Source organism: Gavia stellata, chromosome 19 (genome assembly GCF_030936135.1).
Source record: "Gavia stellata isolate bGavSte3 chromosome 19, bGavSte3.hap2, whole genome shotgun sequence".
Taxonomy (NCBI): domain Eukaryota; kingdom Metazoa; phylum Chordata; class Aves; order Gaviiformes; family Gaviidae; genus Gavia; species Gavia stellata.
In genome coordinates this window covers 7,367,308-7,388,104 of record NC_082612.1, presented here as the reverse complement: position 1 = coordinate 7,388,104, position 20,797 = coordinate 7,367,308, and the positions used below count along the sequence as shown (strand labels likewise).

The 20,797-nt window shown below is 42.3% G+C and overlaps 1 protein-coding gene across 1 annotated transcript in view; it reads right to left on the bottom strand.

The window, feature by feature from the left end:
* Positions 1–50: 50 nt before the first annotated feature.
* Positions 51–20,797, bottom strand: part of FGF2 (fibroblast growth factor 2) — a 29,479-nt gene continuing 8,732 nt past the window's right edge. Inside the window, exons 2-3 of the mRNA XM_059826840.1 lie at positions 6,823–6,926; positions 51–432 (exon numbers count right to left, since the gene is read on the bottom strand). Of these exons, the coding sequence (XP_059682823.1) occupies positions 247–432; positions 6,823–6,926 (290 nt within the window). The 3' untranslated portion in view covers positions 51–246. The remainder of the gene's footprint in view (positions 433–6,822; positions 6,927–20,797) is intronic.

Sequence of the window (20,797 nt, the reverse complement as noted above, 5' to 3'; positions counted from 1 at the left end):
GAAAATAGAAGTGTTACTGATCCTGAAAATATATTTTCCAAATAATTTTACCTCCACACACACTGGCACAATAGGTTTCAAGAGCAATATAAAGACAGTATGAAACATTCATGTTTTAATCTGGTATCTGCGAAAGTAGTTAGTATCAGCAAGTAATTGCTTGTATTTTTGCTACTTCGGAGAGGAGTAGGAAACTCGACATCTTTAGTGTAGTGTGGCGTACGTGCTGGGAATCCGCCGTGGCGATCAGCTTTTAGCAGACATGGGAAGAAAAAGGATAGCTTTCTGTCCAGGTCCAGTTTTTGGTCCAGGTTTGTACTGTCCAGTTCTTTTCAGTGCCACATACCAATCGGAGTATTTCCGTGATCGGTAAGTGTTATAGTTATTAGATTCCAAACGCTCAAAAAAGAAACATTCTTCTGTTGCACATTTCTAAAAGGAAAAAAGAAAAGGATTATTGATACTCCATCACAACGAATCAATTCTTCAGATTCATGAGACTAGCTTACCAAGAAGAATGTAAGTTAGCAATACATTTGGTTTTAAGAAATTCACATTAAATGCCCCCTGCTTAAAGAAAAGAGTTGTTATTAAAATACAGTTTTTAACTATGATTCATGTATTGTCCTTAACACAAACGAAGAACCCTGTCCCTTGGCACTTACTGATAGATCCTGACTTGAAACTCAGCAGTTTTGCCATCTCGTCCTAGGTTGTAATTTAAGCAAAAAGCAAAGCAGGAGGTAAGAGAAAAGGGAGTATTTCCCTCACCTTCCTCAAACAAACCTTTTTGTCAGTTAGAGAAATAGCATGGCATATTTCAGCCTTTGCCTATTCTCTTCTAATTTTGAGGTTTAACTTTCCTAAAGCTAATTCAAGTCTGTATTTATAGCACTCTGAAAGAGTGGCAAGCCTGCATTTGTTCAAGATTTTTGTAAAATTCAAAGCTTTAAAAATAGTTTTAAGAAAAGCTCAGATCTGGCAAAGAGGTCTATTCCACATCAAAACCAAATGTACTCTACTAGTGTTTAGAAGTACATCTATGGAATTACTCTGCTTCTGGAAGTAAGTCTTCAAAAGCAACTCCACCTACATGGAATTAGCATACCTCCACACCTACAAATAAAAAAGGTGGTTCTTCACGCAGCGGATAAAAGTTGAGCTATGGAGCTCCTTACTGTAGGAAGTTATGGTTTCCCCCAGCTTACATGGATTCAAGTCACTTTTGGACAAGTTCACGGAAAAGAAATTCACTGACATTTACTAAATAGATAAAAACCATTCTTGGCTGAGAAGGTCCCAAAGCTGAGATTGGTTGGAGGCTGGGAGACCGATACAGGGAATTACTACGTATGTCTTTTCTTACACGCTGCATTTGATCACCATCAGATAGGAGGTACTCAACTGCATATAAAGCCCTCAAGAGGCAAGCCTGCCATTAATGAATGGAGGGTGACAGAGTTTCTTCCTCACGTCTTCGCATATGGCAGAAACCATGCTCCCTTGGGGTGACCGTACTGAGGAGAAAGACTCCATTTTCAAATGATCCCATTCCTGTCAGCAAGATCATGTAAGGTAAGCATTACCTATGGCAAGACTTTAACCCACAAATTTTCCTGGAGAGTTGTTATTGCCTGGGGGACTTAAAACTAAGCTAAACTATGACTAGTATTTATAGCTGTTCATAGTCAACAGAAAACAGGGAAGTTTATTCACTTTCTGAAATCCACCGCCAAGAAACCACATGGTTCCTCTGTATCGAAAACATAAGAGGACGTACAAACAGCTTCAAGCAAGATCTCATTCTATAGGAAGAGGATCACTATCGGTGTTTAACTGCATTTATCCCAAGGCATATTCACAACAGCAGAACCCCTGTCAATGGGTAACATTGCTCTCGTAGCGGCCACAGCAGCAAACCTGCTTGCAGAACCAGTGCTGTAACCAAGAGAAATTATTTTCTTAAATACAAAGATGGCAGAAGTTCAACACAGCAGGAACTTACTGGAGCGGGGTGTGGGGGGGTACTTTCTTTTCATGTACGCCATCTGTCAGTCATTTACCCAGAAAATTTTTGGGAATGCCGGAGGAGGACAAAAGCTATTCATTAAAAAAAAAGGCATGTAAAATCTTGGAGAGGAGATGGGGAATTCCCTGAACGAGCAGGCTACTCTGTGTTACAGCCTTCTGTTAATATTCATGAATATATAAAGTATCCCACCAGAACTAAAGAGTGAGCTCAGAACAACTGGACTTCATACAGTCCGCATAAAAACATACAAGAGAAGCGTTACTCCTCATTTATGCCAAGTTTCTGTAGCTACAAGCAATTAAGTCATTCAAATGCAGTCTGGAATAAAGTGATCCGTCTCCAAACATACGTCTTCAAATAGAAGCATTTTTCCTCCACTTCAACCATTTTCAGATACCAATTTTGGTTTCTAAGGAAAAGAACGCGTAAGAGAAAATCCATATGCAATTTCTCATTTCTATAACTCACTAATATTTTTACATTTCAAATAGCAGAAATCAAGTTAACAATTTTCATATGATTTGTATTTTAAATAATCTTTCTTAAGATAAATCATATTTTAATGCCTTTCATTCCAGCAACGTGAAAACAGATGCATTAATCATCTCAAGCCACAGATCGAAGCCTGAAATGGATTACAGCAGCCTTAAGAGGGCACAGAAACCGTATAAAGAAAAGAAGCATTTAAGAACAAAACCAAACTTCAAGCAAACTCAAAGAACTGCACTGGTTTTATTTAGCCTTCATCATATCTCTCAGGTTTAAGTAGTAAAATAGATTAAACTCCTCAAACAGATTTTCAGGCAATTTATGGGTGTTGCAAAAAATAATCAAAAAAGGGTGAAAAAAGAAAGGTAAAAAGTTTGGGGTTTATTTTACATTTATAAAGATATTTTGAAAGGTGCCATGCGATTCGCTCTGGACACTCAAGTCCTTATTTCTCCACAAAACATACAAGATACCAGTGCTTTCCTACAGTGCGTTGCCAATGTAAATATTTTGACATAGAAGTGAACATTCAGGTGACAAATGATAGTCCAGGCTTCATGAACTATGTATTCCTTAACGTCTCCCAAAGGCGACTTTTCGGAAGCTGGACTGCTGTCCGGCAGGAGTGGGATGCTGGCCACTGCGTTGTGAACCTCAGCCCCTGGAAAAACCCTGGATATCAGTGGTTTTTTTAAATACGCTTTGGTCTAAGCTGCATTCAAAGTCGTGACCTGGCAGCGAAAGCTTCCACAGCACATCATGAAATACCTGAACTCTACAGCCCTTCATGAAAAGGATAAAGGAAGGGAAACCACTTGGGGCAGTGGCGGGGAGCAAGTGCCACTCAGCGCCTGCCCTGCCACCAGTCAGTATTGTCTGCTGCCAAGCAAGACCTCCATCCAGAAGTCTGAACGACTAAATAAAACGCTGAGTGCAGGAGTTTTTGACGTTAGCAGTGTTGGCAGTAGCCGCGCTTGTACTACGGTCTGCTGTGTGCCACTGCTTACAGTAGCCAAACCGTAACGACCGCCGAAATGGTCAATGTGATTCACCCAGGGCAGATTAATTGACCTAAAGAGGCAGCAACTTCCTGCGACAAAGTTCTTCCTCCCTTCTTTGCACGGCCAAATGCCACCCACTGATGGATTTTTCAGTGCAAACTGCATCTGCCTTAGCATCACATTATGCCAATTACCTAGTTTTGACATTTTGGACTCAGAGAAGAAATTAAAATTCCTCAAGTTTGTTCATTCTCAAAACTGAAACCAGAGGGTTAACCTGTAACTACCAGAGCAGATGGAGTATGACCCGAGAAAGGTGATGATCATATTTAGCCTTTTCTAACTATGAAAGGGCCAGGAAATGAAGGTTATTCTCACAAATATTCTTGTGCCACAATTTTAATCCATAACATCAAAAGAGGAGAATTTCCCTTCAAGTCAAGTCCCTCAGTCTGGCAAAACATGTCCAGTCATAGTGAAACCACGTAAGCATGACAGACAGAACCAACAGGTCGTATCCTTAAATGACAAATTATTTCTCATGAAATATAAAAGTTAGTCAAAAGGGCAATTCTTCCTTTCATGGGAAATTTTGAGAAACTTCTTCATAAAATGAAATAACCAAAAATGTTTAATTCCATAAAGCGAAAATATTTCACTATTGTAATTAAATGAAAGTGGAAAGTCAAAATGAGGCATATCAGAAGTGAAATGTTTCCATGTTTCCATTCAAAATCTGATGGAATAGGTAAATTTCTGCACAAATATTTTTAGTTAAAACAGCATTTTCCAAGGGGAGGTTTTGAGTAACTGCATTAATAACCAGCCATTTCCTCCAGTGACTGAACTGGTAAAGATTACCTCTCCCCCACAACAACTGAGTCTGTTAATAAACAGAGAGCATGAAACTGCTAAATTAAAAGCCGTATCATCCAGCTTTCAAGACAAGAACGCAACCCACTGCACCACCACGCAAATCAGCAGTGTAAGCAGTGATACACTGGCTATGCAATAAATTTTGCAAAATCCAACTCGGAACAAACCATAAAGACATGTCTCAACGAAGTAATTACAAAACGATGCAACTAGATGAAAACCAGGACTGAATAATCATTTGCTAAAGTATTTTTGATATATTTATAAAACAAGGACACTATGCAAACTGATCCTTGACACTGAAAAGTAATAAAAAAGAAGAAAAAAAACAGATGTTAAAAAGGACAGAATAATACTTGAGCGACTAGTGGATTAGAGAACTAAAGAGGAGTTTAGAAATTAAAGTTCAGTAATGTTTTAAAAGAAATAACCAAAGTTTTCAGCAGATACAAATTCACGTCCACTGACGAGATCACTTCACCGCAAAGATTTCCAGCATACGCTCTTTCAAAGCTCTCACTGAAACACAAAACTGCTCAAACTGAAAAAGAAATGCTGGCAATTAGGAACGGTTTCATGAATGTGTTTATAGGCAGAAAACAGTAGAGGCACAATTGGCCACAAACTGTTGGAAGTCAAAGTACAGAAATCCTCATGGAAAAAACATTGCCTGTGCTGCAGAAAATGATCATGAGATTGCAGAAGTAATTAGGCTGCTTGAAGAACAGAAACTTAAGAGTAGAGAGTTTTCACCTATGAAGAGCAGAAATAAAGAGCTGTAGAAAGTAGCGTTTGCGTAAACACAATTCAAGTAATACCCGTTTCCAGAAACAAAACAAATGTTTTATAAGCTCACATGAGAAGCGCGAAGTGACCCAACTTTGAGAGAGTCATCCCGACTGAACGGCAGATACTCTCCAAGCACGTCATCTTACAAGAACTGAGCAGATAGAATTGCTGCATATAGCTGCAAGGGAAGCATGTTCTACAACCACAACCCACCCTGCAACAGTAGGTTGGAATATAAATGCACCCAGGTGTTTACAATTTCACAAATGGTGCTAAACGCCCCATTTTGACCATTCACTGTCACTCAGGGTAAGGAGGGCAATTTGAACGGGAAGCCAAATGCCACCACACCAGCACCACAGGAAATTCCCAATTATCCTTCATTCAAGAATAGCACAGTGAACGACTCCTCACATTTTCTTCAACTGAGCTGTCACACGATAGCCAGTAAATAATGCCGTAACTTGAAAGAGGTTCTTTAACCGTATTCACAGGCATAAACAAAATGGGCTTCCTGGAGCCAGAGACGCGCAGTGCTGGGGAGCACCCCAGGGATCCCTGCTCATGGGAAACTGCTGAAGTGTTTCGTTTGTCTTCACACTCATTTCACTTGGGCAGAGGCAGAACTGAGGGGAATCAGAAGTAATTTCTGCAGCCCTTGGCACGGGTCTTTCATTAGCTGCAGTTCAGCTGGGGTTAGGAATTCACTTTATTATTAACACCTGTTACTGGTGGGGACTCGCACAGAAGCTCACTGGGGCTCTGTTCAAGACACCAAAGCATCGGCGATTATTTCAAACTAGAATTCTAGTAGGATGCCCTAGAGTGGTACTGCAGAAGTGCCGGCAGTTTGTCTGCACTGAAGGCTGTAAATATGGACAAGAGATTTACAGTGTCTACGTCTCATAAGCAAAATGAATGTAACTGCAGCTCTTAAAGCAAAATTTATCATCTAGCTCTAGGAGACCTTATTAACTTCCAGAGTCTGCTAAACATACTGGCTTTAGAACAGAGTTAAAATTCAGCTGATACCAATAAAATGCATGGAGTTTAAACTAATTTAATTTACCTACATTTAATAACTTTTTTAATTTTATCATTACATTTTCAAAAATGCTTTTCTTGCCAGTTTTCTAGTTTGGAAGTATACATAACCAAAAAAACTTGATTCTCTACAAAGAGGAAGATGAGAAAACAATACATACAGATTACTATAAAAAACACTGAAGTCAAAATTTTAAAAAACTGGCTTTACTTCCTACTTCAAAAGGGTCTTTACAATCACTTTATGTGAAAGTAAGTGAAAGAGGAAAAAATTACTGTGGGGGGGAAGGGAGAGACTTCATTCTTCATTTGTTCTTCTAATTTCCTTCTATACATAATGGCTATGATTTTTCTCTCTCAGACTGGCCATTCCAGTTAAATTTTGCAGCTTGGAGGTGAGGGCAGACATACCCATCTCTTCATAGTTCAATTAATTGACAGAAGTTGCACAGAGCTAATTTCTCCCTCATAAATCACACACAGAGAAGCTGAGTGAGTCCTGCTTGAGGAGAGGTTATACTCAATACAGAGTGAGGAGAGGATCTACCAATACAGACAGACACATATAACAATTAAAAAAACGCTGCTTACCAAGGCCAGCAACCTGCCGTCCTCCTTCATAGCCAGAAAGCGATTTGCACTTACACCTTTGATTGACACCACTCCTCTTTCTTCTGCTTGAAGCTGCAGTTTGACTGCGAACAAAAAAGACAGAAGTAAATTTTCACAGCCATCATGATTATTTCAGCACTTGACAGTGAAGCCTACTGCTTCAAACCTAAAACCAGAGAAAGCCTGAGCTTCAGCTTGCAGCGAAGGCACTAAACTTTCAACCTCTAACTTTCTGATCCCATTTTTCATCAAAAATGCTTATTACAGAGTAAGCAGCTATTGTCAAATTAGCAACAATAAGCGTGAGTTATTCTTCTATCTTCATTTCACAAAAAAAGCCATTTAAAAACCCATAAAATTCCTTGAAGTACCACTGATGGCACAGTCAACTGCTCATAGAAAGTGGGAATTTTTCATGGCAATTTTCTTACGGAGATACTTCTTAATATTTACAGAACAGGATCAGACATTGAATGCATGCCATTCTATACAGCTAAGCTGTCAGAGGCGCATGAGCCTGGACTATGATTAAGACCATTCAGGACCATATCACTCACTAAACTCCCAACAGAAAAGTATCAATTAGTTTACATCATACATCCAACAAGTGGTTAGAACAGACAAACAGAAAGAACTGCAAAAGTAGATGACGATAGCAAAGACACAAGAAATGGTGTTATACAAATTAGGAACATGAGAAGCCAGAAGTGGCCTCCATCTAAATCCAGAAGAGCTATTTGCTATTTTTCTTCTTTTTTCTTCCATGATTATTCCTGTCATTGCATGCAGAACGAGAAATGAATCAAGCCTTTAAGCGGTTAAAACAGCAGAGCCAGGACGCTGCATCTCCGCTGCATTTCAGCCTCACCTGAACTGTACCTGTGACACTGTACCTCAAGGTTCAGGTCTTTCAGCCGTTAGCTACACGGGATGGAGAATACTACAATACAAGAAACTACACCAAATACCATAAAAAAGTCCACCAGATACCTTCTACACGACTTAGGTATTTGCGGCTCAAAAGAAATCTAAGCACTCTGCTGGAACTGCCATTTTTCTGGAGACGAGGAGGAGGAAAAGGAAGCAAAGTACACGTTGTCCTAAACCTCACAGAAGATCCTGTTCTATTCCAACCATTTTTAGAACAACTCCCTCTGAAAACCGAACTTCAATTATTTAAAACGTTACTTAAAAAAGGCCCATACAGCAACTCAAATGAGCTCTTTGGACTGCTTGCAGCTTGACGTGCGGTCCTTTCTCCCCCCCCCCAGCCCCAGAAAATACATGCCCATTCCCTGCAGCTCCACCCCATTTGTGCAAGCTTGCACAGGCAGTACAATGCCATCTGACTTCTGCTGAAAACAAACACAACCATTTCAGTAACAGCAGAACACAAGAAACTGGATCTCACAAAATCCCTAGGTTTTCCTCTATTCTGGATGGCCATTATTCCCAGTGAAACCCACATCTGGAAACCCTCTCACTTAAGAAACAGCAATGAGAAGCAAGCCCAGATAGGACTGGTTTTCTGTGCAATTCTATGCTTTCATCCACAGTTCCACTGAACAGGGATTTTTAAGATCAACTATACTTCATAACAGGAAGCAAGATCATTGCAACACAGGCATCAAAAATGAGGAATAGCTGAGAAACAGCTTCTCACCTTCTTGGGATGTATAAAGGCAAAGAAGACTTGCCAAAGAATCGCAGCAGCTAAAGAAGGAACAAGCAGGGTGTCGCAAGCTGGTACTGGTTATGTGTCCATCAGGTGCCCGAACGAAGGATATGACTCATCTGGCGCGAGACAATCGGTGTTTCCAAAAACGAAGTAGACTGGAACTTCTCCTTCCTTCTGCTTGCATCCCAGAAATTATTTTGGGAATTAGTGAAAAACATTTTCTATTTGAACATACTACACAGAGATCTGACCATGATAAAAGCCCAGCTAGAGGAACCGACAGCTGTGCCCCGTTCACTCAGAAGTCCTCAGCCAAGGACTGGCATCCGTTCGTGTTTGCCGATTTCTGTCTTTGAAGGGTTCATGAGAAACACACAGCTGGTTCTGTACAGTAAGACTGGTATTACCGCCTAGTGGGGAACATCTCAGACACGAGCTTCATTCACCTACCTGCTTTTGAGGAGTATATAGTTTTGGCTATTTAATGATGCAGTTTTGAAAAGCTTGACCTTTTAAGCCACCAGAATAAACGCTTGAAGTGACCGTAAGTTTTGAGATTCAGAGGGAAGTTACTGCTCATTTGGCTTTTTGTTGTAGGGAAAAAGAGATTTTTGCAATACAAATGAAAACTTTCTTGCTTTACTTCTTTTGCTTCTAAAGACATGACCAAAGAAACTCCAACAATAAGAATACCAGGAACATGAAATCTTTAGGATAAGTGCTGCAAACCCTTTTTTAACCATTAAAATTATTTCATCTGATTTTTCCCTAGATACAGACAGCCATCCGTAAGAGCCACTCATAAATCCACTAATTTGTATACACAACTGAAGCCATATTAGTACAAATGCTGCACTCTAAAGAAAATAAAATGGTTTCTTACAAATTACGTGTCTGTTGCCATTTTGCACAAAGGAAGAAAAAAAACAAACAACTCTCATAATTCACTAATAACTCCAGACTTCCAAGGAATACAGAAACCTCTGTAGTCATAAAAAGTTAGGTGAAATGTTTCATTTCATCCCCGACTCAAGTATCCAGATACAGCCCTCCCAAGTTATTAGGCCAAAATCAGACTTGTGAACAGCTTCAAAAACCTTGAGTGCAAGTCCTTGTCCTCTGGGGAAGCAAGAATGTGGAGAGGGACTGGGGGAAATGGACTTTTGAGATGTGCCCAAGCATACAGCTTTCACCACACACTTAACAAGAAACAGCTGGGTGAAATAGCTGAAAAATAGTATTAATTACTGCAGTACCGACTTATTATGCTTCGTGACTTTCTCTTGACAAAAAAAGCCCACCAACTCCTACAGCATCATACCAGGCCAGAAGTTCAGATTCTGTAAAAACAAACTTTCAGTAAAGGTTTTTAAGGCCTGTAAAAATATTTGTACAGTTTGGAGAAGCTTGTGAGAAGCTTTACTCATTAAAAAGGGGAAAGGAAAAAAGAAGGTTTTCCTGCAGAGTTTGAAAAGCGCTGCAATACTGAAAGCCCCAAAAGCAAAATCAGCTTCACTGGATTTTCCTCTCTGGCTCGAAAAACACATGAATAAAGAGAGCCAGAACAGTACTGTAAGTTTTTCAGGTTTCAGTGTTATTTTATGGCTTTATTAATACAAGGTAAGTATTTCCCACAGCGTTATGTTGCTCTGGAGATGCCAAGGTACAATATGGCCTTACTAATCAAACACATTTTGACCGTGCAATCATCACCAGAAGCAACAATGTTAGGTTTAGCTCAAGGCAACTTGGTACAATTGGTCATAAGAGAAACGTAACACGTGACACCGACGATCCCTATCTCTTGCAGCCTTTAGGTCACCAATAGCAATAGTTCAGATGCAGACCATCATCTCAGATCTACTTGTAATACTTGTTTTCAGCATAGTTGAACCTCAAAACCAGATCCATGGAAGTAAAGTAATTAAGAAGTTTGTAATCCAGAAGAGTAGCACAGATTGTTGTGAAACAGCTAATTAACAAACTGAGGGCCAAAAAGGCACATTTTCCCAGTTATTCTGGCAGTCCTTTGGGAGGGCCCCCCTCCAGCACAGCAGGAAGCGATTTCACTGTTCACTTTCATAGCACGCCCTTTAAGTTGTGATGAGCGCCAAGTGCAAGGCTATGGTCGATGCCTGCTGGGTTTGTGACAACAGAGAACTCGGCACGCTGCGAGTCTTGAGGACTGAGGCTAAGTCATGACAAAGTTATGAAATAAAAAAAGTCCTATCCCAATTATAACCTGCGCGACCTTTATGCACTGGCAACTAAAAGGGACTCGGTACATTTACTACTACTACTACTAAGACTTTCTTTTGTATCTCTTCATAATAAGCCAAAGTATGATCACCTTCCCTTTTTCTGCCAAGTAAGAAGAAATGAAGTGCAAGACACAAATTTAAAGGCTTAGAAAACATGAATGGAATAAAGTTAAGACACTGAACTATAATTCAGGAGATGGCTTTAAAACCTTCCTCTGACACAAACTTCTAATACTGTAAGATAAAATCATAAAAGTATCCTAAATAAAACTCTCCTTTGAGCCATTTCCTTGTTCCTGTATTCAAATCACAATCACAAATCTCAAACCTGTTACCTGAACAAATGAATCAGTTAACAAAATGCAATTTATGGATATAGAATCATAGAATCATTTGGGTAGGAAAAGACCTTCAATATCATCAAGTCCAACTGTTAACCTAACCCTGCCAAGTCCAGCACTAAACCCTGTCCCTAAATGCCTCATCCACACGTCTTTAAATACCTCCAGTGATGGTGACTCCACCACCTCCCTGGGCAGCCCATTCCAATGTCTGACAACCCTTTCAGTGAAGAAATTTTCCCTAATATCGAATTTAAACCTCCTCTGATGCAACTTGAGGCCATTTCCTCTAGTCCTGTCACTAGTCACTTGGGAGAAGAGACCAACACCCCCCTCCCCACAACCCCCTTTCAGGTAATTGTAGAGAGCGATGAGGTCTCCCCTCAGCCTCCTCTTCTCCAGACTGAACACCCCCAGCTCCCTCAGCCGCTCCTCATCAGACTTGTGCTCCAGACCCCTCACCAGCTCCGTCGCCCTTCTCTGGACACGCTCCAGCACCTCAATGTCCTTCTGGTAGTGAGGGGCCCAAAACTGAACACAGGATTCGAGGTGCGGCCTCACCAGCGCCGAGTACAGGGGCACGATCACAACATGGTCCATAATACTGCCGTGGAGGTTCTCCCAGAAGAAAAGATACCAAGCCCAGAAGAAGCCACCCTACAGCCCTCTGACAAGCTGTACAGTTACAAGCGCAAAATCAGATGTGGCATCGTAAGGTGGAAAGAGAACAAGCCACATAAAGACAAAAATCCTCAAACCAAAATTAAATTAATCAATAGGCATTTATAGCCTGCAGGACAGAAGGCATTAAATTTTTAATCAGACGGTGACTGTTTAAAAGCTACCTGGCTCAAAAGCAAGGAATGCCTGTAAATGTTCCACTAACAGGGAAAAGATACACAATATCTGTCAGTACACAACGAGGAAATCTCTCCTTGCTCACCCTGCCCGTGACATCAGGAGATCCCGTCACACTTCTCCTTGGAACCATGTTTTCCCATTCCTCCCTGCCGTAATAAACCGGCAGTGAAGCACCACTAGCTCTGCAGGGCCCTTCCTCAGTTAACTCACCCACGCAGCCGCAGCACCTCCATCCCTCAGCTAAGATCGCAACACTTAAGTGTTCAGCACAGGAAAAACATGCAGAAGTACAAATCAGAAATTTTTAGTTATGGGTACAGAGCTTTTTTTTTTTTAGCCATTCTGTTACGATAATGAGTTTATCCTCAAGCATTGCAAAAGGATTCCCGTAACAAGAAAAAAAATCACAAGGTGTTTGTCATCCTCTTGAACTGCAAAATGCTTTCCACAGGCAGACTGCGTCCAAATCCTGTCTCCAGCTGCTAACTGAGGGTGGCGCATCCCATTTCCAGAACATGGGAATTCTGCATCTTACAGGAGCCGAGCTGAGAGAGCTCACCAAGCCCCGGCTCTTCCACCAGGATCCGTGGCAGCCTCTGCATCTCAGCGCAACAGTGGAAACCGAGAACATCAATGGTTTGTCAATGGTTTTTCACCACAGCTGAGCCAAAATGAAGGAAGACTAAATCCTGTGAAAATTTTGACCATGTTCATTTTTGACAGGACATGCAAAAGGAGTCCTAACTCAGCACCCAGTTGTCTAACATTGTTGGAGCTATCATTAACGACTGTTTTAAATATATATATACATATAGCGCCTTCTAAAGCTGTAAGGGTAATCTAATACTCAGAATTTCCAGATTTTATTTTACAGTCATATGTCTTCTTGCTTGTAATACTGTTTACATCTCTAGATGGCAGATACTAAGGAGATGATCATTAACTAGGAAAACACATCACTTCGGATGTAGCTTAAGTGAACCTACTATGCCTTCCAGTAGTACAAAAAAGGGTAGAGGGAGGACATTTTTTCTTCACAACACATAGAGGCTGGGCTAAGAATACGTATTCACTGAAGAACAATACAAGCTACAGCGTAACATGAATTTCCACTGAAACCAGTACAACTTGTGGCATTAAAAGGATGTTGAACCACACTGCAGCATGCACCAAAATGCCTGGCAGAAGAGTTTTTCCCACCTCCCGCTACACACAGCCCCTCCTGGACAAATACAGCTGTTCAATATATACACACAAATGATCATACAAGATGAACCCGAGTTTTTTTGCCAGCTTCCTTTCCATTAACGCAGGAAATTTGCAGGTGCAGTCCTTCCAACAGTGACACTCGGGCAGAGAGATTCCTACCAGCATCTGAAAGGCAGAATGACTAAACAGTCATTTTCCTTTCTGGTGTAAGACAATTTACAGAAAATCAAACTTCTTCAAGACTGCTCCCTGATGTACACATTACAGAATCACAGAATCATTAAGGCTCCAAAAGACCTGTAAGATCATCAAGTCCAACCATCAACCCAACACCACACCACCATGCCCACTAAACCATGTCCCACATTAATCAGGTTTGACAGTTTGGGGCTGGGGTTTTTTTTTAGATCAGGTCCTGATCCTGTGACGTGTTAAACACAGACAAACCACTGACCGCAGTGACGTGTTCCTCCCCTGCAGCCAGCAGAACTCCGCAGGCATGGACTTCTGCAAGCACTCGTGTCATTAGTGGATCGCGGACGTAAAATCATAGTTACACATACGTGACGATCCCTCCTTTCATGGGGTATATGGTCAGGACAGATCTACATGTTGCAGGTTAAACTAGCCAGCATATTTGAGTGAGAGTTACAAATGGGCATTTATTTCACAATTTGGAGAGACTTTTCTAAGAATATGGAAGTTGACAAGTGGTATTTAATAGCACTGTGGTTGGCAAGGTTTCAGATTTCTGTTATGAACTGGATCTTCCCCATCTTTTCTTAAAGAGCTCAAAACAGTATTTCCAATGCAGTTTTCCACACACCAATGGAGAAAAGAATTTTATGGGCAAGTAGCACAACACGGACAGAAGAAATGCTAGCAAATGCAGAGAGTACAGAAAACGTGTACATTTTCCAAAAAGTTTGTTCATTGCCCTGAGCACTAGAACTGAAAAATTACATGTACAATGAAAATGCTAAAGTCCTTTCACAGTCCTCCCAACCCAGCAAAGCTTTTTAATGGCCCACACCAAATAATACTGCAGTAACTTAAATGGTCCCAAATGGTTTCATTGCTCTGCATCATGAAGGGTTCGGCCAAAAATCTCCTTCAAAACTGGTTTATTTAGAAGATCTTGGCAAAATCCAGCAACTTAATACTTTAGAAAAAGAGAGCTGGACATTTTGGAAGTTACTCACTGCCGAGCTCGTACTACCTTTCTCACACGCTCCCCGTCGGACATCTGTTGGCAGCGGCCGAGGAGCAGTGCCGACAGCCGCCTGCATCCCAAGCCCTTTGCCTGGGGCAATCAGCCTGCGCAAAGCCATGTGCTGTTATTTTACTCATAGCAGCTGCCTTGGCTAAGAGGTTCTGGGGCAGGAGTATGTCACAGTATCGCTAAGGAAGAGGGAAAGCAAAGGTCACAGTGGGGAAAGAAAGGGACAGAAACACGTTAGGAAAAAATAGAAGAGGCAGAGACGTAAAAAGCAAGCAGCAGTGACGAAGGGGCAGGATATGTGTACAGTACATGAGGGCGCTGTACTGGAGCACGAGGCAAACTCCCGCACCTCAGGTAGGTGGAATTTGAGATGCATTAGCCAAATGGATTCATAAAATCCCCGTTTTCCCACTCTTCCGCAAGGAAATGGGAAATCTAACCACTACATCAGAGAAACCCTAAAATAAAAACCAACCATGAGCTCCTGGCTTTGGCTACAGCAAATAAAGGTATGATTAAAGCCTAAGCCATACTTCCACCATAATCTACCTAGTAAAGATCCCTACAGACAGACTTCAATGAGGACTGAAACTGTGAGTACCCGGCCACGGTCTCAGAATCACACAAAATTCAGGTCAGACGGACCCTATCTAGTCCAGCCTCCTGCTCAAGGGTCTCCATCACTTCACAGTGAAAACCCTGCTGCCCCATTTTCGCCATCAAACACAGACGCAAGCTACATCAAAGCTCTCCATAGTTCACTGACGTCTCCTGCAGTCACATCTCTCACCGCCGTCTGGCACAACCACCGTGCCCCACGCACACGTGCAGAGGCTGCTTTCACGCTCCGCGGAGTTTTCCCACCTACACCGAAATGCTGGTCCCAGAGCAGGATCACTGGACATCCACTTCCAGTACCTCCACCCTTCCCTTCAGGACCCCAAACGCTGCCCTGAACACCCCGAGAAAAGACGCCAAAATCATTACACTGCCTACAATCTGCACAGGCAGCTCTCCGCTGCTCTGCCCCTCTCACTTCAACAGCCTGCTTAAGAGAGCAGGAAAGAGAAGCCCTTTTCGTGACTGTAACATCACTGTTAACAGCCTCCGAGAATGTCATGTGAAATACAACATTTTACCAAGAGGACTCTGGGCCCAAAAACATCGATCAGCCAATGCTCCAAGAGATTATTTGGAGTTTGTGAACATCCCAACAGCAAACACGCGCCTTACCCGGACACTGCAACTAACAGAGCAGCTTATGGACCCTGGAAAGAGAAGAGGAATCTGATACTATTTCAACCTCTGTTTTCACTAACATACAGCCGCTTTATTCGAACTAAAAAGGTCATTAGCAAAACACCTCTCACTCAGTTTACAAGCAGGGAGAGTTTATGTACCCTCTGAAAAATCCCAGGCTGCACGTCTCTGGATCAATGACTAGCGTTACTACAGCCTCTGCTGTGGAAAAGCTAAACCCAAGCCAAAGGCTCAGGGCCCATCTCCAAAATATTTGCAGAGGCCCTGTAAGGAAAATCCTTCCATGAGGCCCCCGAATGACACTGCGGTGAAGCTACTGCGCCAGCTCCCCATCGCGCGTCCTCCTGCACCGCCGTGCCCGCAGAAAAGAACAACGCAGCAACTATCGTGCAGTCTCACTGCCACAGAGGTGGATCACCTCTGGAGGGAATAAGTATCAGAAATGCAAGGAAGTTCATAAAAAAGGGGGGGAAAGAAGAACCAACAACGCTTTCCTAAATGCAACACCCTACGAGCGAATTCCCACTCCCGCACACTCTCCGGCCGAAGTTGGCCGATTCCTTCATGCTTGGGGGCAATGTCTATTCCCAGCCAGGTGTCCAAGCAAGACACACAGTTGGGCGTGCTTGCTCCACACCTAATACATTAATCCCTCCCAAACCCAAGGGCTGGTTCATCAAAAATGCACATGCATGTACACACACGCATGCAGATTAATACCCCCATTTTGGCGTTCCCAGAGCCGAAGCTGCCCGCTGGGTCAGATCCAAACCCCAGCCCGTGAGCTGGTGATGCCTACTGGAATCTCCAGGAATTAGAAATATCTTTGGCTCTCTCTCTCCCACATACATTCCCCAACACTTTTTGATGTCTCTTTCTCAAAAATACATTAAGCATATTGACACCTTCCACTAACTGATAAGCTTTGTGTTGATGTACGAGGCATCCCCAGACTTGAGACTGCAATTACGGAAACAACTCTTTGCTCGCTTTCATATGCTCATCGTAAAACAACCGTGCCATTGCCAGAGTTGCTGAAGTACACGCTGCCTAAAACCTGGAACATATGTGTGGGGGAGAAAGGAGAAACAGAGATGAGAAACAGCAAGCGAACCTTAGCAGAAGAGGTGGTCTTTTAATAAACAAAACCCACAGAACAGCAACAAAAACAATCAAGCAAATGAAGCGTCACGCTGAGAAATAGTGAGTCACGCTCCCGTACAAAGGCACATTTCTTTGCTTCTGCATGACAACATTGTAAGTGTATCTTTTTCCTTTTTGCCAGCCAGAGGCATAAAACCACTCGCAGACAAACCTAAGGTCTTTAAAATATAAACATCTACAACAAAAATACACACTTCTGAAATATGAACACTTCAAAAAGTTCCGGTTACACTTCAGAGTAAATCCAAGGCTTTAAACAGAATAATAACTTGTGTAACTCTTTAAATATCAACCCGCTAACCTTGTCTACTACATAACATGGACATTCACAGATCTTAAGAGTTTTCATCTTTTTAAGTAATGCAAATACTGAATACAATGAAAATTACTTCCCTATTCAGGTTCTCCATCTATTCTCATTTCTGTCTTAACCTCAATTCCTACAAATATCCAACTCCACCTCATACGTACCTATCACACTGGGAATCCTCCCCAGGAAACGCTGATTACCAAATACACAGCATCCTCAAATGCTCCCTATAAATTTCATGTAAAGGACAGGAAAGTCATCCTGCAGATGAACAATTTCAGAATAATGTGACATACAACATTTCTGGCAACCGTCTGCCTTAGTGCTCCTTGCCTACGTGCCCCCATACAAAACACGCACAATTTCATTTCTCCGTTTCACACGGCTTGCATGAACTGGTTGATCAAACTTCATCAAGTCCTTTAAAAGTTAAAAGCGCTACAGTTTCTGTAATCTGCTTACAAAACACAACTTGGGTATTTTGTGCTGCCGAGTGAAGTAAACAGCGATTGCTTGGCATTACGTAAGGATTTCAAATGCCAGAAACTGCAAGTACACCATCGTCTCAAATCCTTCTGAATACTGAGCTGCCACGCTGTTCGCAGTCTCCTTGTCACTGCAGAGGAGCTGACTGCATCATTTAAAGTCAAGAGGGCAAAACCAAGCAGAAAAAATCACTAACTTCACCAGAGAACTTCATTCATTACTGGGTACAGGTAATAAAGCCTAGACTCCAAGTCAGCAGTACCTTTACCCCACATTCTTGATTTAGAACAATGGTTGAGGGTTTCCTTATCAAAACGATGAATGCATGTTCACACGTGATTTTTTTTTTTTAGGACTTTTCCCAAAGAGCTTTTCTTAATAAGGGTAAGGTAATCCATCCTGTTTCTTTAACCTGTTTTCACTTCATTCAGTATTCACTAATGTAAATCACAGAATAATCACTTTCAGTTGTTCAGCTTTAAAACAAAGCTGGTGCAAGTGTTTAGCCAACATAATGATGTTACTGACTAACATGAGAAGATGCATACAAAACTTGCAGAATTTCAGCTCTTTATGTTTACTGTGCATTCACTAATCTCTTTGTAACTATGACCTGTTTTTCACTTGCAGCAAAATAAACGTACATAAAAACAGGGACAACCTGAGACAAGCCCAAGAATGTCACTTCAGAAGACAGAGAAGGTAAAATGTATCATTTTTAAAAGGTATTTTTAAGTGTTCCTTCTTCACGTACAACTCACACGACTATTCAGTAGTACACAGTATTTTAGGGCTGTAACTGGTGTCGGAGCAGTAACAGATTTGATGAGATGAACGGAAAAGGCTGCCAGAGCAGCGGTGAGAAATTGCCAACCCATAGGCTTAATAAGCCTTAGTGTCACAGCTGGAAAGGAAAAGCTGGATTTTAGAAATGCCAAGAAGAATCAGCAAATAGGATTTCAAGAGAGTCTGAAGCACAGTGGCGAAAGAGGAACAGTGTCAGGCACCGAGGGTGCCAGGGGAACGGCAGAGCAGACAGGAGTAGGAAGAAATAACAAGCTGATAAGGAGGAGTTCCTATGAATTAAGTTGCCCTTTAGAGTTGACTGCTCATAATCCGGCCAAAAGGTGAAGAGACAGTGACTACACTGGTTTTGCATTTCCCCCATCTCCAGTACCAATGAAATTGAATTAATCACCGAGTCTTTCATAAATATTTTTGCAAAAAGTCAACAAAAAACCCAATCAAAATCCATACACATGCACACACAGTGTTTCACTGGTGCCTGTCCACCTCATTTACTGCAAGGACAATGCAAAGGCAACATTAAGCCCAGAGGCTTACTTCATTCTCCATCTGTTTTATCCCCTTCCATCAAGCTGTGTATCCACCCTATGCTGGCATTTAAATAATGCATCCACAGGGGAACAGCAGGAGCTGCAATGAAGGACAACAGCTGTCAATCACTGCTAACCCAGAATAGTAATGAACCGGAGTCTTCAAAAAAAGGGCTCTGATTTGAATGCAGCCTCGCTTGAGTATAAAGAGTTCTTCTTTGTAAGAAACCAAATTCCCTAACACCAAAAAATAAAATGCACAGGGCCTTTTTAGACCTTCCTTCAAATATCTGGGTAACACTCTTCCCTTTTACAGCCCCTACGATCACTCCGAGGAGGCAGACAGAACACACCGTGGGACCCAGCCCGTACTGGGGAGCCAAGAACTTGGGTCTGCAGGACCACAGAGAGGGACATCAGGCTGTAATCACTTCCCCAGCTTCCAGCTCTCCAAATAAAAACCCACTGCTTATTCTGAATACCTTTGAACCATACCGAGAAAGACCATGAGCACTTTCCTGACAAGAGAGACCTTAGAATCTGCGGCTTGGAAGAAGCTACTTGGCTCTCTGCTGCTTCAGCCAGACCATTACTAGTACTCACTAAGCTGGTTTAAATCTATTTGCTGGTTTAAATCTCCACGCTGCTCCAGACTTCACTGCGAGAACACGCTCCCGAAGCATGCCGCGACTCCAAGCACCAGCAATCGCGCTGTCTCGCGCTGTCTCACCTTACACCACATCAGATCAGCAGGCAGGGCAGACATCTCTCACTCCCAACAGCATTTTCTCCTAATGTCACATCACACGGACAATACCGATCCACATTACTAGAGCTTGATCACTGAAATTCAGCCTTGGTTTGAGACAAACTTGCTCTGCTCTTCAATAGCAAACAGTAACACCTTACAATCACCAGTGCTAGCTCAAGCACGGACAGTTAAACGCTCTGGAAGACACTGCTTCTTGAAGCAGTAAAGCAAGCAGAAGGGTGGGACTGAAAGAAATTAAAACTGGCAACATGGGACAGCTCTGTAGCCCTCTTCGGCTTTGAGGAATTCTTGCATTTCTAAGGCCACAAGAATTGTAGGTCTTTTTCCTCAATTTCCCTGAACGAACTACATTACTGTCAGTAAAACATCCATACTGACTCTGTAAACATCTGCAAAACCACAAAATGAATCCTTCCTATTTACATATTCAGAGGCACGGCCAGACGCACGTTTAACTATTCATCCCAACTGCTCCATTACAGTTGGAGAAACCCGGTGAACTGAATCCATATGCCATTTCCCAGACACTGCTCAGCCCAGCAGGTCTGTGCAGCAGGACACCCTCGGTGACCTCCAAACAGAGGTGACAGCCTCTCCCCATACACCCTCTATATGGCCCTCACTAGCTGCTTCTCCACGCTAAAAAATGCTCTCCTTTTCGTATCCATCTCTGTTGCCACAAGTATCAACAGGAGCTAATGGAGCACTGCACAAAACTACTCTACAGGTGTGGTTCTCTACATGCAGAAATCTCAGTCTCACTATCGGTCTTCCCAGAGTTGTGGGGCTGTATTAACACTCATGGCAATATGGCCCCAAAATCACTACTCTAACCTGCAGTGTGACAACCGCATGGACTCTTATGTGTTCATCACGAACTCTATCAAGTCATCCACCAAGGAAGACATTGTGTCTCGTCCTGCATTTTAGCAGATGAGATGGTTCAGGACGTGGTACCACAAGACAGGCAGTGACAACCGAACCGCTAGCTGCCGCTGGGAAGGGGAGCTCCTGTCCCTCCATCCCACGCTCCCAGCTGCACGCTCCTACCGC